The 18,459-nt window shown below is 35.7% G+C and overlaps 1 protein-coding gene across 2 annotated transcripts in view; it reads left to right on the forward strand.

The window, feature by feature from the left end:
* The first annotated feature begins 3,483 nt into the window (after positions 1–3,483).
* The window catches only part of WNK3 (WNK lysine deficient protein kinase 3), a 124,976-nt gene continuing 110,000 nt past the window's right edge, over positions 3,484–18,459 (forward strand). For both annotated transcript variants that reach the window (XM_011383401.1, XM_011383402.1), the window contains exon 1: positions 3,484–4,020. In XM_011383401.1, coding sequence (XP_011381703.1) covers positions 3,484–4,020 — 537 coding nt within the window. The remainder of the gene's footprint in view (positions 4,021–18,459) is intronic.

Below are 18,459 nucleotides of genomic sequence, written 5' to 3' on the forward strand. Positions count from 1 at the left end.
AGATTTTATTTTTTAAAAGAAATTCTGAAGTTAAATTTTTGAAGGCTTTATTTTTTACTTGAATTCTCCAAAGTTACCTATTTTTGTCTGCTTCGAAGTCCTTTTGTGTTACTTATAGATCTCTGCTCTTGAGGTTTCTGGATAAGTGACTTTTAGTTAAGTGAAGTGAATGGTATTCTTACTTAAGAATATCTCACCTAAAATGTTAACATTTAGGGAATGTGAGTGAAAGGTCTATTGGATTCTTGGTATATTCTTACAGACTTTTTTCCAGTCCAAAGTGTATCAAAATAAGGTAAAAATCTCTACCTAAGCGAGGCGCTGTTAGTTTTCTTTTTCTTGCTTGTGGACAATCCTAGTTTATTAAGTAACTTTCGAGGTATCTTGATTTGGCAATGTAACCTCATAGAGCACTTCATGAGTCCTTAGTTTACAGTCATTTATCATTTAACAACAGAGATATGTTCTGAGAAATGTGTTGTTAAGCAATTTCATCACTGTGTGAGCATCATAGAGTGTACTTACATAAATCTAATGGGATAGCCTGCTATATACCTAGGCTATATGGTATATCACCATCATATATGCAGTCTGTCATTGACTGAAACGTCATTATGTGGTGCATGATTGTAATTCTTAGCTCTGGTATTAGCACAGCTATATCTTAGTAGTGTCATCTGATAGGCAAATTTCTGGGAGTTATCAAAGTCTTCCTTTTCTCCCCACAACCTTTTGCCAATATTTTCATTCAAACCTCAGCATCTCTTTCCTGGATTATTGCAGTAGCTCTCTAACTGGTCTCATTTTATATTGTATATCATAGAATTCCTTGGTGGCTGCCTCTTTTTCTTTATCTGCCTGCTTCTAATATGTAAGTAAACTGTTCACGTTACCACTCATACACTTATTCCATGCTGTTTCATGACATTGCCTGTGATCTTTCCTCTGCTTGGATCATTTAATTTTTTTTTTTCTTCGAGACTCAGTTCTGGCATCTTTTCCAGTAAACCTTCCTTAGAGGATCTAACTTCATTCTTTTGCATATAGATATCCAGTTGTCCCAGTACCATCTGTTGAAGAGAGTGTTCTTTCCCAATTGAATTGTCTTGGCACCCTTGTTGCAAATTAGTCAACTGTAAATATGGGGGTTTATTTCCAGATTCTCTATTTTTATTTCCTTTAGCTATACATCTATCCCTATGCCAATACCACACTGTCTTAATACTGTAGCTTTGTGGTAGGTTTCAAAATTGGGAAGGGTGAGTCCTCCAATTTTGTTGTTTTTCAAGATTGTTTTGGCTTTGGCTATTCTGGGTCCCTTGAAATTTTATATGTTTTAAGATAAGCTTGTTAATTTCTGCAAAGAAACCAGCTGGGATATGGTTAGGAATTGTGTTGAATGTAGCATTATTTGTGATATTTCTCCTTATTTTGTTTGTTTTAGTTAAGGGTTTTTCTTCAGTTTTTCAAATTTGATATTTCTGTGTACTTTTGCACATGACAAATAGTGCCTTCTAAGGCACATAACATAATAACAGGTATACAGGCTTTGTGATACTGTTTGTGGTGAGAAGAGAAGAATTTTCTTATTGGTGGTTTGACCACTCTTTGGAAAAACTTTTTCATGATATGTTCCACATATTCCACATGTTCTCTATGGAATGTTTTAGAAAATACAGAAAAGCAGAAAGAAAGAAAAAGTCTGTAATTACACCATTCAAAATTAATATTGTGTATGTATGTATGTATGTATGTATGTATGCTTATATATATGTCATTCAACCATAAAAAGTATCTTTTTATCTCACTAAAAACTAGTGTTTTTTTTTAATGTTGTATACTATCTCATTTTGAGATATTTAATCAAATCCCTGTTAGGCTTATGTTTAGTTACAGTTTTTCCAAATTATAAGTGCTATAATGAATGTCTTTATAATTAAATCTTTGCACAGATTCTTGACTATTTTCTAAGGCAAGTTCCTATAAGTGGAATTGCTGGTTCAAAAGGATGCATATTTTTAAGTCTTCCTTGCCATTTTTTTAAAGTATAGTGTGTTAATATTTGACAGTAGTTTATTTCTGCTAAAATCTGAAGGTAAGCTCATAAACAAGTATTTGTGTTATTCAGAATTACTACTGGATGTTCATAGCAGCATTATTCACAGTAGTCAAAAGGTAGAAACAACCAAATCCATTCACCAGATGAATAGATAAACAAAATGTGGTATATACATACAATGGAATATTGTTCAACCTTAAAAAGATATGAAATTATAATACATGCTACAATATCAGTGAACCTTGAAAACATGTCAGATGAAATAAGCCAGACACAAAAGGGCAAATATCGTATGATTCCACTTATATGAAGTATCCAGAATAAGTGAATTCTTAGAGACAGGAAGTAGAATAGAGACTACTAGAGGCTAGGAAGATGGAGAGTTATTTTTTAATGGATACAGAATTTCTGTTTGGGATGATGAAAAATTCTGGAAATGGATCATGGTGATTATTGTACAACATCTTGAATGTACTTAATGTCACCGAATTGTGTACTTAAAATGTTTAAAATAGTAAATTTGATATTAAGTATATTTTACTACAATAAGAAAAAACTATCAGATTAATTCCATAATTTGAGACAAAAACTACCTATTGAGAAATTATGTACTTGTTTTAGTTATTGTGTATGTAGCCAAGTGAACTCAGGGTTTGGCTGCTTGCTTTAACCCATTTCCCATTTGCCCCAAGAATACTTGCTGGTGGCACTCGTGGCTGCAGTGTTTACCCCGAGATAACTCGTGGATTACTGTCCTAATCTTACCTCCAGAGTTTCCCATGAAATATCTCACTTTTATTATTATTTTCACATTGTTCTAGTATATTGATAGTCTTTGGAAACAAATGACATAATTCTATAAATAGCATTCTGTTTTTAGTAGCGGTATTACCATTTACAAAAATATAGTAATTCTCGATCACTGAAAATGTTAAATCCTAGAGCACGTAGCATTCCCTATGTGTGATGTTAAATTAATGCTGGCAGCAAGCTGCACTTTTTTTTCTAAATGGGAAAAGGGTTAAATATGATGGATTGATGGGGCTGAGAACTAGATTCCTAACCAACATTAATGTACTATGAAGACTTATTGAGCTATATGCCAAGTTGCCTGCTAGGCACTGAGGACTGCAGTGGTAAACAAGATAAGAAACAGTCCCTGGAGTCTGCAAGTTGCTAAGATTGGACCCTAAAAAGAACAAACTTCTTATTAAGAAAAAACGGATTAAACAATCAGGTGACTTGTTTTCTCCTTAATGATTTCCTTTGTGGGGTGATTTTAAAATATCCCTTTTTTCCCTTCAGGTTACTATGGAAACATATGACCGCATAAAGAGAAGTCCATTCTGATAATTTGGATATCTGAGATGTAACTGGACTGAAGAGTAGAACAGGAAAAAAATTTGGTGCCAACCTTAATTACAATGGCTACTGATTCGGGGGAGCCAGCTAGCACAGAAGATTCTGAGAAACCTGATGGAGTTTCATTGGAAAACAGAGTTCATCAGATGGCAGCAACTTTGACAGTGGAAGCTAGGCTGAAGGAAAAAGACAGTACCTTCTCTGCTTCTGGAGAAACTATAGAAAGGAAGAGATTCTTCCGAAAGAGTGTCGAGATGACAGAAGATGACAAAGTTGTTGAATCTACCTCCAAAGATGAGAGAATAAAGACTGCAGCAAATATTCCAAGAGTAGAAAAGCTTCCTGCAAATGTGCTAAGAGGTGGACAAGAAGTTAAATATGCACAGTGTTCAAAAGCAACTTCTGAATCCTCAAAAGATTGTCTCAAGGAGAAAAATGAAAAGGAAATGGAAGAAGAAGCAGAAATGAAGGCTGTAGCTACTTCTCCTAGTGGCAGATTCCTGAAATTTGACATAGAGCTGGGAAGAGGAGCATTTAAAACAGTATATAAAGGACTGGACACTGAAACATGGGTTGAGGTTGCTTGGTGCGAGCTGCAGGTGAGTATATAATCTTCTTGGTTTTAATAAAGTTCAGTTTTAGCTCACCTAGCCATCTGAGTGATCTAGGATTAAAATGTATCATGGATTAAAATAAAGTGATGGGCTTGTTCCCCACCTCCCTGAAATTATGCTTCGTTCCTAGATCCTCTTAGGAGCTCACACCAACTTTTATTTCTTCTGTTGTTTTCCCTTGTTTTGAGGGGGAAAAAAACTCTATTGTGGCTTTCCTTGGGAAAATGCTCCTGATTTATTAATGTTAGGAAATTCCTGAAACTCTTAATGTCTCATTTTGAAAACTTTTAGTAAATTTATGCTTTATGAGTTGATTGTTGTATTAAGTACTTGAGAGTGTGATTTGTTAGGGATATATTCTGTGTGGTATCTCCTTTTTCTTTTTCTTTCAACAAATTTTTGGGTGTAGTGTTTTTTAGAGTAGGAAATGTTTTCCTTGATTCTCTGAGGACTTCTACTAATATAAACTCCCCCATTCCTTTGAGTTTACCTCAAAGAGGATCTGTGGAAGAAATAATCAGCAGAATCTACTGAGGTTAGTCACTAGAATGTATTTAGAAAGGAGAAATGAAAGCAACAAGACAGTAGTTGAATCACGTAGCTATTTGGTTCCATAATAAATATGTGGACTTTTAACAAATGAATGACTAAATGAGGATAGAACATCATAGAAGGAGTTATAATAAGAATAGTTTCAGATAGATAAGATATAGGTCAGATATAAGGAAAACCTTTGTAACATCAGTCAGCTCACAGGAAATGGTCACTGTTCACACAAGATGCTTAAAATTAAGATTGAATAAAGCCAACAGCTCAATACATGTTGTTCAAATTCCAGTGGTCTTTGCGTGTAGGCATGTATGTATGTACAGTGATTTCACCCATTCTGAACATGCTGTAGGTTGCCATTAGATAGGTTGAAATTTAGTCTAGGTCCCTGCATTTCTAGGAAGCGTTTTGTTTAATGCCATGGTTTCCAAACTTTACTGTCTATAAAAGTCAGTGTTTGCTTCATATACAGATTCCTGAGCTTATTGTGAGAGATTCAGACTCAGTAAGTCTCGTGTGGGATTCAAGACTGAAATTTTAACAGGCTTTCAAAGTTCCTTGAATTTAGGAAGTCCTTTGATGACTCTTTAGAATGCAAGTTATTTAGCAGTCAAACCTTTTTAGTAGTTCTTGAAAGGTGTATGCACGTGTGGGGTTTGCTTGATTTTCTTCTCATCCCCTTTTTACCCTTTAAGAATTTTTTAAGGTCTGTGTCACAGTAGAAATATTAGATAATGCGTGCAAACAAACATCAAAACCACCTGAAATTCCAGTGTATTGAGGATGCTTTAAACAATTTAGTATACATCTTTCTGGACTCTTTCTTTTACATAAATGTTTATGTAACTGTATGTTTTCTCCCCCACAAAATGGAATTGTACCACAGGTTTTATAAAACCTTATCATGTACATCTTTTAATTAACAGTAATTGTAAATTTACATCATTATTTTAATAGATGTTCTTAATCAGTCCTCTATTATGAGACATCTAGATTTTTCAATATTTCACTATTATAACTATGGCTGTGGTCAACATCCTTGTATATATATTGAAAATTATGTAAATTTAAATTTCATTTCTTGCATCATGACATTGGTAACTCATCTTTTAAAAAATATATTAAGTAGTTTATTTTTATTTTGCTATTTTATTTTATTATTAGTTTCAAGTATATAGTGCATTGGTTAGACATTTATATAGTTTATAAAATGATTCCTCTTATTGCACTTTCTCTCCTGAGGCTCTCTAACTTAGCCATTACATTAATGCTAACTGCATTCCCCATCCCCGTGACCATCTATCAACTACTTATTTGTACTTCTTTAACCCTTCATCCCTTTCTCCTAGCCACCCCCCCACCAGACTGTCCTCTATATTTGTGAGGCTGATTTTGATTGTTCATTTTGTTCTTTAGATTCCACATATAAGTGAAATCATATGGTGTTTATCTTTCTCTGACTTATTTCACTCAGCATAACAACCTCTAAGTCCATTCACGTTGTTGCAAATGGTAGGATTTCATTTTCTCTAATAGCTGAGTACTATTTCATTGTATATATGAACCATAACTTTTTTATCCAATCATCCGTTGATGGGCATTCAGGTTACTTCTATATCTTGGCTACTGTAAATTGTGCTGCCATGAACATAGGGGTGCATAGACTTTTATGAATTATTGTTTTGGTTTTCTTTGAATAAATACCCAGAAGTGCAATTGCTGGGTCAACAGGCAGATCCATCTTTAATTTTTTGAGAAACCTCCAGACTGTTTTCCATAGGGGCTATACCAATTTGCAATCCCACCAACAGTGTGTGAGAGTTCTCTTTTCTCCACATCCTTACCAACACTTGTTCTTTGATTTATTGATGATAGCCATTCTGACAGGTGTGAGGTGATACCTCATAGTGGTTTAATTTGCATTTCTCTGATGATTAGGGTAACACTCATCTTTTAGTGATACTTTGTAAATGAGGGGAAGTAATTTCCATTCTCGTGGTAGTAGGCTACACAGTAAAAATGTCAGGTATTTTGTAAACTGTGTACTCTAGCTATGCTAAAGGATGTTTAGGTAAAACTTGAAGAAGATATTCCATTGTTAGGAAATGCCTTCTATCATTCACCTGTAGAAAGATTGAAAGATCCTATAAGAGGTCTTACTCTGCAAAGTATGGTCCCTGGACCAGCAGTATGGACATCACCTGGAGCTTGTTGGAACTATATGTTCCTAGGGCTCATTCCAGACCTACTGAATCAGAATCTGCCTCTTGGTAACATCTGCAGGTGATTTGAATGTACAGCAGAGTCTGAAAAGCACTGAAGTAAGGGAACAGTTCCAAGAACTAGCTAAATCAGAGGAGGAATTCCCTTAATACACTAACGTGAGCTTTATATTATATTATATATACTGATTCCTGGCATTCACTCCAGACTTTCCAAATCAACATCTCCAGGAGATGGGGCCCAGGAATTTATTTTTAAAATGTTCTCCAGGTAATTGGATACATAACCAGATTTGCAACACTCTAATATGTAGCAAATGTTGTAAATTCTATGAAGTACATTTTAATTTACACAGAGAACAACAATTGCAATATTCCATTCTGAAAGGAATGTTAGAAATAGTGGACTTAGTTGATATAATTTTGGATATAATTTCATTTTATGCATATTTGGAATTAAGAAAAATTTATTTAGAATCGCAGAGGATAAGGGCATCATCTTTTACTTTCCTGTGAGTACTATGCAGTTTGTAATGGACAAGTTCTCATATTTTTCCCATAGTCTTCTTTTTTTATTATAGGATTAGACAATTTTAGAAAAACAACCCAGTAAGCATTTTAAAGGTTTAAATTATACTAGATTCTTTTCCAATCTTTATTTATATATGTGTGCGTAATATATAAAATTGGTATGTAAAAACTTTTGTTATAAATTTGATATGTATTTTTTATTTAACATCATTAAAATATGTACACTATTGCATTTGAATCACCTCTTGCTTAGTTTTTTCCCCTGAAATTAGGTAAAGTCTTTTCTTTTTAAAATTTTAAATTTTGCATGTTTGATTTGAAATTCACAGCTCAACAAAAGGTTTGTATACCTTTTTCTCTTGATGCCATTTCCCCCCATTGGGGATATTGAGCCTTGGGTAACAATTCTTTTATTTTTACTTTTTATTTTTCTTATTTTTTAATTTTTATTTATTTTATTTATTCGTTTTTAATTGAAGGAATGATTTAAATATTTTCCCCCCGTCTACCGCCCCACTTCCCTCTGGTAACCACTACTCCATTGTCCATGTCCATGAGTCTCTGTTCGTTTGTCCTGCTCATTTGTTGCTTTTAGATTTATATCCCACGTATAAGTGATATCATGTGATTTTCAACTTTTTCTGTCTGGCTTATTTTACTTAGCATGATTATCTCGAGGTCCATCCATGTTGTCGCAAATGGAAGTATTTCATCTCTTCTTATGGCTGAGATTCATATACATATTCCATTGTATATATGTACCACGGCTTCTTTAGCCAGTCATCTATCGTAGGACATTTCAGTTACTTCTATGTCCTGGCCACTGTGAATAATGCTGCTATGAACATCATTGCGCAAATATCTTTTCGGATATGGGTTTTCAAGTCTTTGGGGTAAATACCCAGTAGAAGGATCACTGGATCATATGGTAGATTAATTCTTAGTTTTTTGAGTAACCTCCATACTGTTTTTTGTAGTGGCTGTATCAATTTGCAGTCCCATCAGCAGTGTATGAGGGTTTCTATTTCTTTGCATCCTCTCCCGCATTTGTTATTACTTGTCCTATTGATTATAGCTATTCTAACAGGTGTGAGATGTTATCTCATTGTGATTTTGATTTGCATTTCCGGAATAGCTAGTGATGTTGAGCATCTTTTCATATATTTGTTGGCCATTTGTATGTCCTCTAGGGAGAAGTGTCTGTTCAGGTCCTCTGCCCATTTTTTGATTGGATCATTTGTTTTTTTGATGTTATTGAGTAGTGAATTCTTTATATATTTTGGATATTAGGCCCTTATCAGAGGTGTTGCTTGCAAATATATTTTCCCATTTGGATGGTTGTTTCTTTACCTGGTTGACGATTTTTTTTGCTGAGCAGAAGTTTTTTAGTTTGATGTAGTCCCATTCACTTATTTTACCTTTTACTCCCCTTGCCTTTGAAGTCAAATTCATAAAATCCTCTTTAAGTCCAAGGTCCTTGAGTTTAGTTCTTATGTTTTCTTCTATGCATTTTTTTTTTCAGGTCTTATATTTAGGTCCTTAATCCATTTTGAATTAATTTTGATGTGTGGAGATAAACAACAGTCTAGTTTCATTTTTTTGCATGTAGCTTTACAGTTTTCCCAGCACCATTTATTGAAGAGGCTTTCCTTTCTCCACTGTATGTTTTTGGCTTCTTTGTTGAAAATTTTTTGCCCATATAAATATGGGTTTACATCTGGACTCTCGATTCTGTTCCACTGGTCCGTGTGTCTGTTTTGCTGCCAATACCATGCCGTTTTGATTACTGTCGCTTTGTAATATAATTTGAAGTTGGGCAGAGTGATGCCTCCAGCCTCGTTCTTTATTCTCAGGATGACTTTGGCAATTCGGGGTCTTTTGTGCTTCCATACGAATCTGATGATTTTTTGTTTTTTTTTTTCTTTAAAAAATGCCGATAGGATTTTGATGGAGATTGCATTAAATCTGTATAATGCTTTAGGTAATATGGTCATTTTAACTATGTTGATTCTTCCAATCCAAGAACACAGAATATCTTTCCATTTATTTGTATCTGCTTCGATTTCTTTTAATAGAGCCTTGTAGTTTTCATTATATAGGACCTTCACATGTTTCGTTCAATTTATTCCTAGGTATTTTATTCTTTTTGTTGCAATTGCAAAAGGAATTATTTTTTCCACTTCTTCTGACACTTCATTATTAGAGTATAGGAATGCTATAGAGTTTTGAACATTGATTTTGTATCCAGAGACTTTACTGTATTTGCTTATTGATTCTAGTAGTGTTCTTGTGGAGTCTTTAGGGTTTTCTATATAGAGAATCATGTCATCCACAAATAGTGACAGTTTGACTTCTTCATTTCCTATTTGGATGCCTTTGATATCTTTCTCTTGTCTGATTGCACTAGCTAGGACCTCCAATGTTATAACGAATAACAGTGGCAATAGTGGACAGCCTTGTCTTGTTCTTGATCTTAGAGGGAAGGTTTTTAGTTTTTCACCATTAAGTATAATGTCGGCTGAGGGTTTTTCATAGATGGCCTTTATTATGTTAAGGTACTTTCCTTCAATACCGATTTTGCTAAGAGTTTTGATCCTAAATGGATGCTGTATCTTGTCAAAGGCTTTTTCTGCATCTATTGATATGAACATATGATTCTTATTTTTTAAATTTGTTTATGTGATATATCACATTAATTGATTTGCGTATGTTGAACCATCCCTGTGCCTCTGGGATGAAGCTCACTTGATCATGGTGTATAATCTTTTTAATATGTTGCTGTATTTGGTACGCTAGTATCTTATTTAGGATTTTTGCATCTGTGTTCATGACAGATATTGGTCTGTAGTTTTCTTTTTGTGTGTTATCCTTACCAGATTTCGGTATCAGGGTCATTTTGGCCTCATAAAATGAGTTGGGAAGTATTGCCTCCTCTTCGATTTTTTGGAAGATTTTGAGATGACTAGATATTAAATCTTCTTTGAATGTTTGGAAGAATTTACTGGTGAAGGCATCTGGTCCTGGACTTTTACTCTTTGGTAGGTTTTTGATGATTGTTTCAATTTCTGTACTGCTGATTGGTCTATTTAGATTGTCCAGTTCTTCTTGATTCAGTCTAGGAAGGTTGTATTTTTCCAAGTACTGGCCCATTTCTTCTAGGTTATTATATCTGGTGTTATATGCTTTTTCGTAGTATTCTTGTATGATCCTTTGTATTTCTGCAATATCAGTCGTAATTTCCTTTCTTTCATCCCTGATTTTGTTTATCTGTGTCCTTTCTCTTTTTCCTTTAGTGAGTCTAGCCACTAAAACTGGGGTTTGTCAGTTTTATTAATCTTCTCAAAGAACCAGCTCTTGGTTGCATTTATTTTTTCTGTTGTTGGTTTTTGTTTTCAATTTCATTTATTTCTGCTGTAATTTTTATTATTTCTTTCCTTTTGCTGACTTTAGGCTTCATTTGTTCTTCTTTTTCTAGTTTTTTTAAGATGAAATTTTAGGTTGTTTACATGGACTTGTTCTTGTTTTTGGAGGTAGGCCTGTAATAATATGAACTTTCCTCTTATGACCTCTTTTGCTGTGTCCCAGAAGTTTTGATATGGTGTACTGTCATTATCATTTGTTTCTACATATCTCTTGATCTCTCTTTTTATTTCTTCTCTGACCCAGTTATTCTTCAGTAGCATGTTGTTTAATCTCCATATATTTGTGCTTCTTCCTGATTTCTTTTGCAGTTGATCTCTAGTTTCAAATCATTATGATCAGAGAATATGTTTGGTATGATTTCCACCCTCTTTTATTTGTTGATGTTATATCTGCATCCCAGTATGTGTTTGATTCTTGAGAATGTTTCATGTGTACTAGAAAAGAATGTATAAAAGGCTGTTTTGTGATGGAAAGCTCTGTAAATGTCAATTATGTCCAGTTGGTCTAATATGTCATTTAAGGATGTTATTTCCTTATTGATTTTCTGTTTGGATGATCTGTTCATATCCAACAGTGGGGTATTTAGGTCGCCTACTACGATAGTGTTTTGGTCTGTTTCTCCCTTTAGTTCTGTTAGTAATTGCTTTCCATATTTCCGGGCTCCCTGATTGGGAGCATAGATATTAATAAGTGTTATGTCTTCTTGGTGCATGATTACCTTTATCATTATGAATTGTCCCTCAGTATCTTCCTTTACCTTTTCTATTTTGAAGTCTATTTCATCCAATATTAGTACCACTATTCCCGCTTTTCTCTGAATGCCATTTTCTTGAAATATCATTTTCCACCCTTTCACCTTGAGTCTATATTTGTCTTTGGAGCTGAGATGTGTCTCCTGGAGGCAGCATATGGTTGGCTTTTGTTTTTTGATCCATTCTGCAACTCTGTGCCTTTTTATTGGTGAGTTCAGTCCATTTACATTTAGGGCGATTTTGAAATCTGAGGTCTTCTTATATCCATTTTATCTTTTGCTTTCTGGTAGTGCAGTGTTTCCATTACTTCCTTGTTTTTGTGTTTCTGTTTTCTTTATTTGGTTGGCTTTTGTGAATTTTGCCTCTGGTTCTTTTAGTTTTATGTTATATACTTTGGTTCTGAATCTTTTGTGTGTGGTTACCGTTACAAATATGAAAAGTGTAGTTATATATATGCAGTCGTGCATTTTCTTCTTCATGTGCCTTATCTCCATTCCCCTTTGCAAATTTGGTTCCTTGAATTTTCCCCTTTTTAGTCATTGTTGTCTGAATTTGTCCTTATGTATGCTGAACGTTCATTACTATATTGTTATAACAATTCACTTCTTATTATTTAAGCTATAATGCCCTGTTCTTAGTACGGGTTGCACTGCTCTGCTTCTATTTGCCTGATAGTCACTTTACTCTTAATTAAGTATTTTCGTTGTTGTTGTTATTTTGTTTCAGGTGAGCTGACTCCTTTCAGTATTTCTTGTAGTGCAGGTCTTGTATTGGAGAATTCTCTCTATTTTTGTATGTCTGGAAAGGTCTTAATTTCTCCTTCATATCTAAAGGAGAGTTTAGCCGGATATAATTGTAGGCTGGTAGTTCCTTTCACTTAATAGTTTAAATATTTGATTCCATTCCTTTCTGACTTGTAAGGTTTGTGCTGAGAAGTCCGATGATAATCCAATGGGATTACCTTCATATGTTACCATTTTCTTCTCACTGGCTGCCTTGAGAATTCTATCTTTGTTGTTGAATTTTGGTATCTTTAATATAATGTGTCTTGGTGAAGGCCTTTTTGGGTTGAGATAATTGGGGTCTGTTGAGTTCTTGAATTCCAAGCTCCAACTCATTCCTTAGATTTGGGAAATTCTCGTCAATGTTTTGTCTGAAAATGCTTTCTAGTCCCTGCTCCTTTTCCTCACCTTAGATAATGCTTATTATTCTTATGTTTCCTCTCTTGATGGTATCAGCTAGTTCTTGTATTTCTCTTTCATTATTTTTCATTCTTTGGTTTCTTTCTTCCTCCTTCTGATGCATTTCTAGATTTTGGTCTTCGATATCACTGATCCTTTCCTCCATTTGGTCGACTCTATTTCCCAAGCTTGCTATTTCATTTTTCAACTCTTGCAATGTTTTCTTCATTTCCAGAAGTTCCATTTGGTTCTTTCTGAGGGTTTCAATCTCCTTGCTCTGCTCATTAGTTGTTTTTTCAGTTCTTGAAATTGTTGACATTATTTGTTTGCAGTCTTATTGAGTTTTTTCAGATGTACCATCCTAAATTCTCTGTCATTTCTATGTCTGTACGCTTATTTTCTGGAGATTTTTCTCTTTCTTTCTGAGGTTCCTTGTCAGCTTGGTTGTTCATGGTGTTTAATGGACTGTTTTTCCACTTGGGCATTAATGGAAATGTATTATGCTGTTTCCAGAAAGAAGGTTTATTATATAAAGGTCTGACTAGTCTGTTGTAACGAAGGCGCTTTTCTTTTGGTTTCCAGTAGGAGGCGTCTAAGCCTCTTGGATCCCTGTTTTATATAATGCCTTAAAGTACCTGTGGTAGTTCTTATGTGCAGATCTCATGCTCAGACGTGCTGGTGTGCAGTTTAGGTGTTTTTTGTTGTTGTTTTTGAATTTTAGCTGTTCCGCTTATTGTTTTTTCAAGGGGAAAGATTTGGGGACATCTCTCACTCCACCATGTTTTTCTGTTGAAGTGCGGCTCATAACATTGGTTGCCTGCTGGGAATGGAAATGTAGCTTACAGGGCTGGCTGCTTTTGCTGTGATTGGAAAGGCCACTCACAACAATGGCAGCCCTGCTGTGAACACTTGGTTCTGAATCACTGGAAGCTGAGTTTGGCAGCAAGCCGATAATACCTGCCCTGGCCAGTCTGCAGGTTGGGTGCAGCGGGGTCTCAGAGAAACAGTGGCAGTCAGATCAAAACAGCCTCAGTTTTGCTGGAAATTTGGTAACTGTTTAAGTTCCCACAGATGACCCAGATCACAGCAAGACCAACTGCTGCTGTCTGAGACTGGCCCACAAGTCCCCGATATCTACCCAAGTTCGTGTTGGCAGCAGCAATCTGCCTGACCTTATCTCTGGTGTGGGGCTCACAGCGCTGGCTGCTATTGCTGGGATTAGAAAAGCTGCTCACAACAGTGGCCACCCCGCTGTGAATACTTCACTCTGAATCACTCAGCTCTGGGCTTGGCAGCCAACCATAAACATTTTCTTCATGTGCCTTATCTCCTTTCCCCTTTGCGAATTTGGATCAGTCTGCAGGTTAGGCGACCAGGGTCTCCTAATGGCTTTGTGGGAGGGATCTGCACAATGAAGCTGGCATGGTCTGTAGAGGGACCAGACTAAGGCACAATGGTACCTTTCCAGCCTTCTTTCTGACTCCAGGTAATTGAGACTTTTTCAGAATGAATCCCGTGCGAGCCTCAGACCCACTGCAGATGTCCCAGGTGAGTGTCCACAGGTCAGAAAACCTTTGCGCGGGTCCTTCAAAGAGATGTTTAGGGGCTCATTCGCCTTCCATCTCACCCAGACGGCCGGAATCCCCTCTAGTTTCTATAGTCAGAGTTATTGGAATCTCCTCTTCCCTGGACTGGGAAGCCTCCAGATGTGACCGGACCCCCCTCTCCTTCAGGAGAGCCTCTGCAGCCTCACTCTCCCTCCCGGTGATCCTCTACCACCCACGGGTGCGGGTCTAGCCCATTTCGAGACTTTGCTCTTCCTATCTTCCTACCGGCTTCGATGTGGCCCCTTTATGTTATCAGATGTAGATGTTATGATCAGTTGGACTTCTGGTGATTCTCCACATTGATTATTTTATAATTTGGTTGTAATTTCAATGCGGTCCTGGGAGGAGACGAACCCTGCTTTTACCTAGTCTGCCATCTTCTCCCAGTAATCTCCTGTTTAGCAACTCTGGAAGGAGTCAATATTAAGAGTTTCCTCCTCCACTAACAACCTCAGAATCAGCAGCACTCTGCTTTTACACATGGATACATAACCAGTTTTTGCTTTGCTGTAACTTGGAAAAATATTTCCACTGGTACATTTGTCATTTGTTTTCTTGATTGAACTGAGTTTTCATATAATGGGGCTATTTTCCAAATGAAGGAACATTGTAAATATCTGAAAAGTTTTGTTATTTTACTATTTTTAAAATGTATTTGAGTGTGTTTTGCAATAAGCTTCACTGTGGGGTCAGATATGTGATTGTTTGCTTCTCAGGGTAATTAAACAGACTCCCTTAAGTAGCATCTAACAAGTCTAGCTATAGTCTCTTAACTGAACCAAAATGTCACTGAAAAGAAATATTAAAAAAAGACACAATTGACTGTAGCAGGTTGACATGTTGAATGAGCATTTTAATACACTTTCATTACAGTAGTGAATATATTCAAAACAGTGCAATGGAAGTAACAATTGAAAAATCCATACTTCTACACCTAAAGCTTCTATCAAAATTCTGGAGAACCTTCTTTCCATTTTATTTTTATTCATTATCTAAAAATACTTTGGGGTAAGTATATTTTTAGATATCAGCCCTACATTTAATTGTGAAATTAGAATTAGGTGATAATGTGAAAACAGCTGAGTTTCCAATAAAGAAAAAGTAATTTAAAAATTATATGTTAGAATTTCTGTTTCTGAATAAATATTGTCCCAAGTTTTTGCTCTAAAAATGTTTTTATTATGACCTTCTTGGAAATGTTTTCAGATTCTGTTTGAGCCATACAAGAAAATGCTTAATTTATATATTGGCATACTCCAAATAGTGTTATTCAGTTTGATTTCCCACTGTCTACATTAGACTCAGCCCTCAAAGAGGAATACTGTCATGGCAAAGAATGGTTATATTGAAGGAAGAAGGGATAAAGTTTGCTTAAATATGTATGTTCTAGTCTCTGTTTAAAAACTAGTCAAATTAAGTATAAATCGAAGGCAGATGCTGTCATAAAATGACAAAGGGGTGAGAGTGGCAGGAGATAGACTTGGTCTGCAAAATATTCATTTTCCCAGTTACTTCAACTAGTTAGTTTTGAGCTAACTATCTTCTTGATAGATAACAAATTTATACATGTAGTAGGCTAAATATTTGCACTGCAAAGACATCCATGTCCTAATACCTGGAACCTATGAATATGTTACTTTACATCACAGAGATGACTTTGCAGATGCATTAAATTAAAGATCTTGTGATTGGTAGATTATCCTGGATTATCTGGATGGGCCTAGTGTAATCACAAGGGTCCTTATAATCACAAGGGTCCTTATAAGAGAGAGGAAGGATAGCCATAGTCAGAAGGAGATCTGATGATGGAAGCAGAGATTGGAGTGATGCAATTGCTGAGAGTAGACAGTGAGCCAAGGAATGTGGGCATCCTCTAAAAGCTGGAAAAGGTAAGGAAACAGATTCTTACCCAGAGTGTCCAATAAGAGCACAGCCTTGCCAACACCTTGATTTTAGTCTAGTGAGACTCGTTTTAGACTTCTGATCTCCACAACTGGAAGGTAATAAGTTTATGTTGTTTTAAGCACCGAATTTGTGGTAGTTTGTTAAACAGTAATAGGAAAATTTGTTAAAAACAGCAATAGGAAATGACTGTAATACACACAGCTGTCATTCATTCATTTGTTCATTCATTCAACAAATATTTAGTATCTACAGTGTGTCAGAATGATGCTAAGTGCTAGGGACATAATGGGGAGAAAAAGCAGACACAGGTTCCATTTTCATAAAGCTTAAGTAGAGGGAGTTCATAATAAGAAGAAGGTTCGGAGGTTGGAATTAGTAAAAATCAGATGAAAGGGCTGGTAAGTATAGGTTTGTTTGAAGGAAATGGTAGAGTTGAGAGTAGCAGGCAACAGGGATACCACTCCTTTATTACTTAGTTTTTTTCTTTTTTAACTTTTTATTCTAAGATAATTTGCTACTAACAGAAGAGTTGCAAAGATATTGTAGAAAGTTCCTATATGCCCTTCACTCGGTTTTCCCTTATGTTAATATCTTAACCAGAGACGATTTATCAAAACTTAAGAAATTATCATTAGTATAATACTATTAACTAAAGTACACAACTTATTTGGATTTCACCAGTTTTTCCACTGATGTCCTTTTTCAATCCTGTGATCCAATTCAGGGTCCTGCATTTCATTTAGTTGTTATGTTCCCTTAGTCTCTTCCAATCTGTGACAGTTCTTTAATCTTTCTTTGTTTTTCATGATCTTGAGCTTTTGAAGAATACTGCTTAGTTATTTTGTAGAACATCCCTTAATTTGGGTTTGTCTTATGGTTTCTCATGATTAGGTTTAAGCTATGAATTTTGGCAAGAATTCCACAGGAGTGATACACCCTTCTCAGTGCATCATAGCAGAGGGTACATGATGTTGATGTGGATTACTGGTGCTAATAACCTTGATCACTTGGTTAGGGTGGTGCCTGATAGGTTTTCTATATTATAAAATTAATATTTTTCCCCTTGTAGGTTAATAAATATCTTGAGAGTAAATACTTTGAGACAATGGAAATATCTGTTTCTCCTCAAACTTTCCACCATTTTTGGCATCCATTGGTGTATCTTGCCTCTGCACTTATTGATTAGAATTACCTCTTAGTTTTATGTGGTCTCTTCGTAAGTATGACTGTTGAGTTTCTGAAAACCCCAAAATTGGGGAATTTAGGGTTGGGGAACTTTAGTATATCTTAAGTTATTAATAATGGTATCATATACTTTCCATTATCAAAATTAACATTAATTGGGGTGGCTCAATAGTGTAGCTGGTTAGCACGTCTGCTTTACACGCACACGGTCCTGGGTCCATGCCTTAGGTGGAGCCATAGACCATACCCTGGGTGTGCCAGGCCCCAGAGGTGCCAAGCTGCCAGCTCATGGGAGGAGACGCCCCACCTTCAGAGATCCAGTTCTTAAAAAAAAGGGGGGGAGATGACAACATCTGTAGGTCTGGGGTGGAAGTGGGGAGGGGGAATTAAAGAGGGGAAAAATTAACATTAATTGAGCACTTATACAGGTACTTAATTTGAATATGTTATTTAAACCTTGCAATAGTTACATGAGGTAGGGGTGATTAGTTTTCAGATGGTAGAACTGAGGTTTAGATACATTAAATAAGTTGCTCAAAGGGGCAGAGCACGGATTTGTATTCCATCAATTGTATATATAAAACATTTGCATAGATGATTTACGAATTTCTCCCTCAGTAGTTATTTGAGCAGATCATTCTTTTATGTTTTAAACCATTTTTGAACAAATTATTTCTGGATCTTGTTTAAAATAAGGTTCTTAACATTAAACTTTGAAAGCTCAAGGGGGTACTAATTAATGGTGTTACATAAGGACACTCCCTGGCTTGAGGAACAGTTTCATGATTGGGTTGCCATGGTTCAAAGTCTGGCCTTCACCTTTTATCAATGTCCAGAGGTGGTTGGACATATTGGGGAGACTGACTTGTGATAAAGCTAGGACACAAATTTATTAATTTAGAATGAAGAATATAGTTGTTAGGTCAAATACTTTAGTTGGTCTGTAGGCTAGATACATGGGAAGCTAAATTATAGTCAGAAACTGGTTTGGTAAGTACAGTCAGAACAAAGGAACTAAATGTTTCTCTGTGTCTTCCTGCTAAGACCAAATGAACTGGATGCTCAGGTC

This window comes from Pteropus vampyrus, unplaced genomic scaffold (genome assembly GCF_000151845.1).
Source record: "Pteropus vampyrus isolate Shadow unplaced genomic scaffold, Pvam_2.0 Scaffold518, whole genome shotgun sequence".
NCBI lineage: Eukaryota > Metazoa > Chordata > Mammalia > Chiroptera > Pteropodidae > Pteropus > Pteropus vampyrus.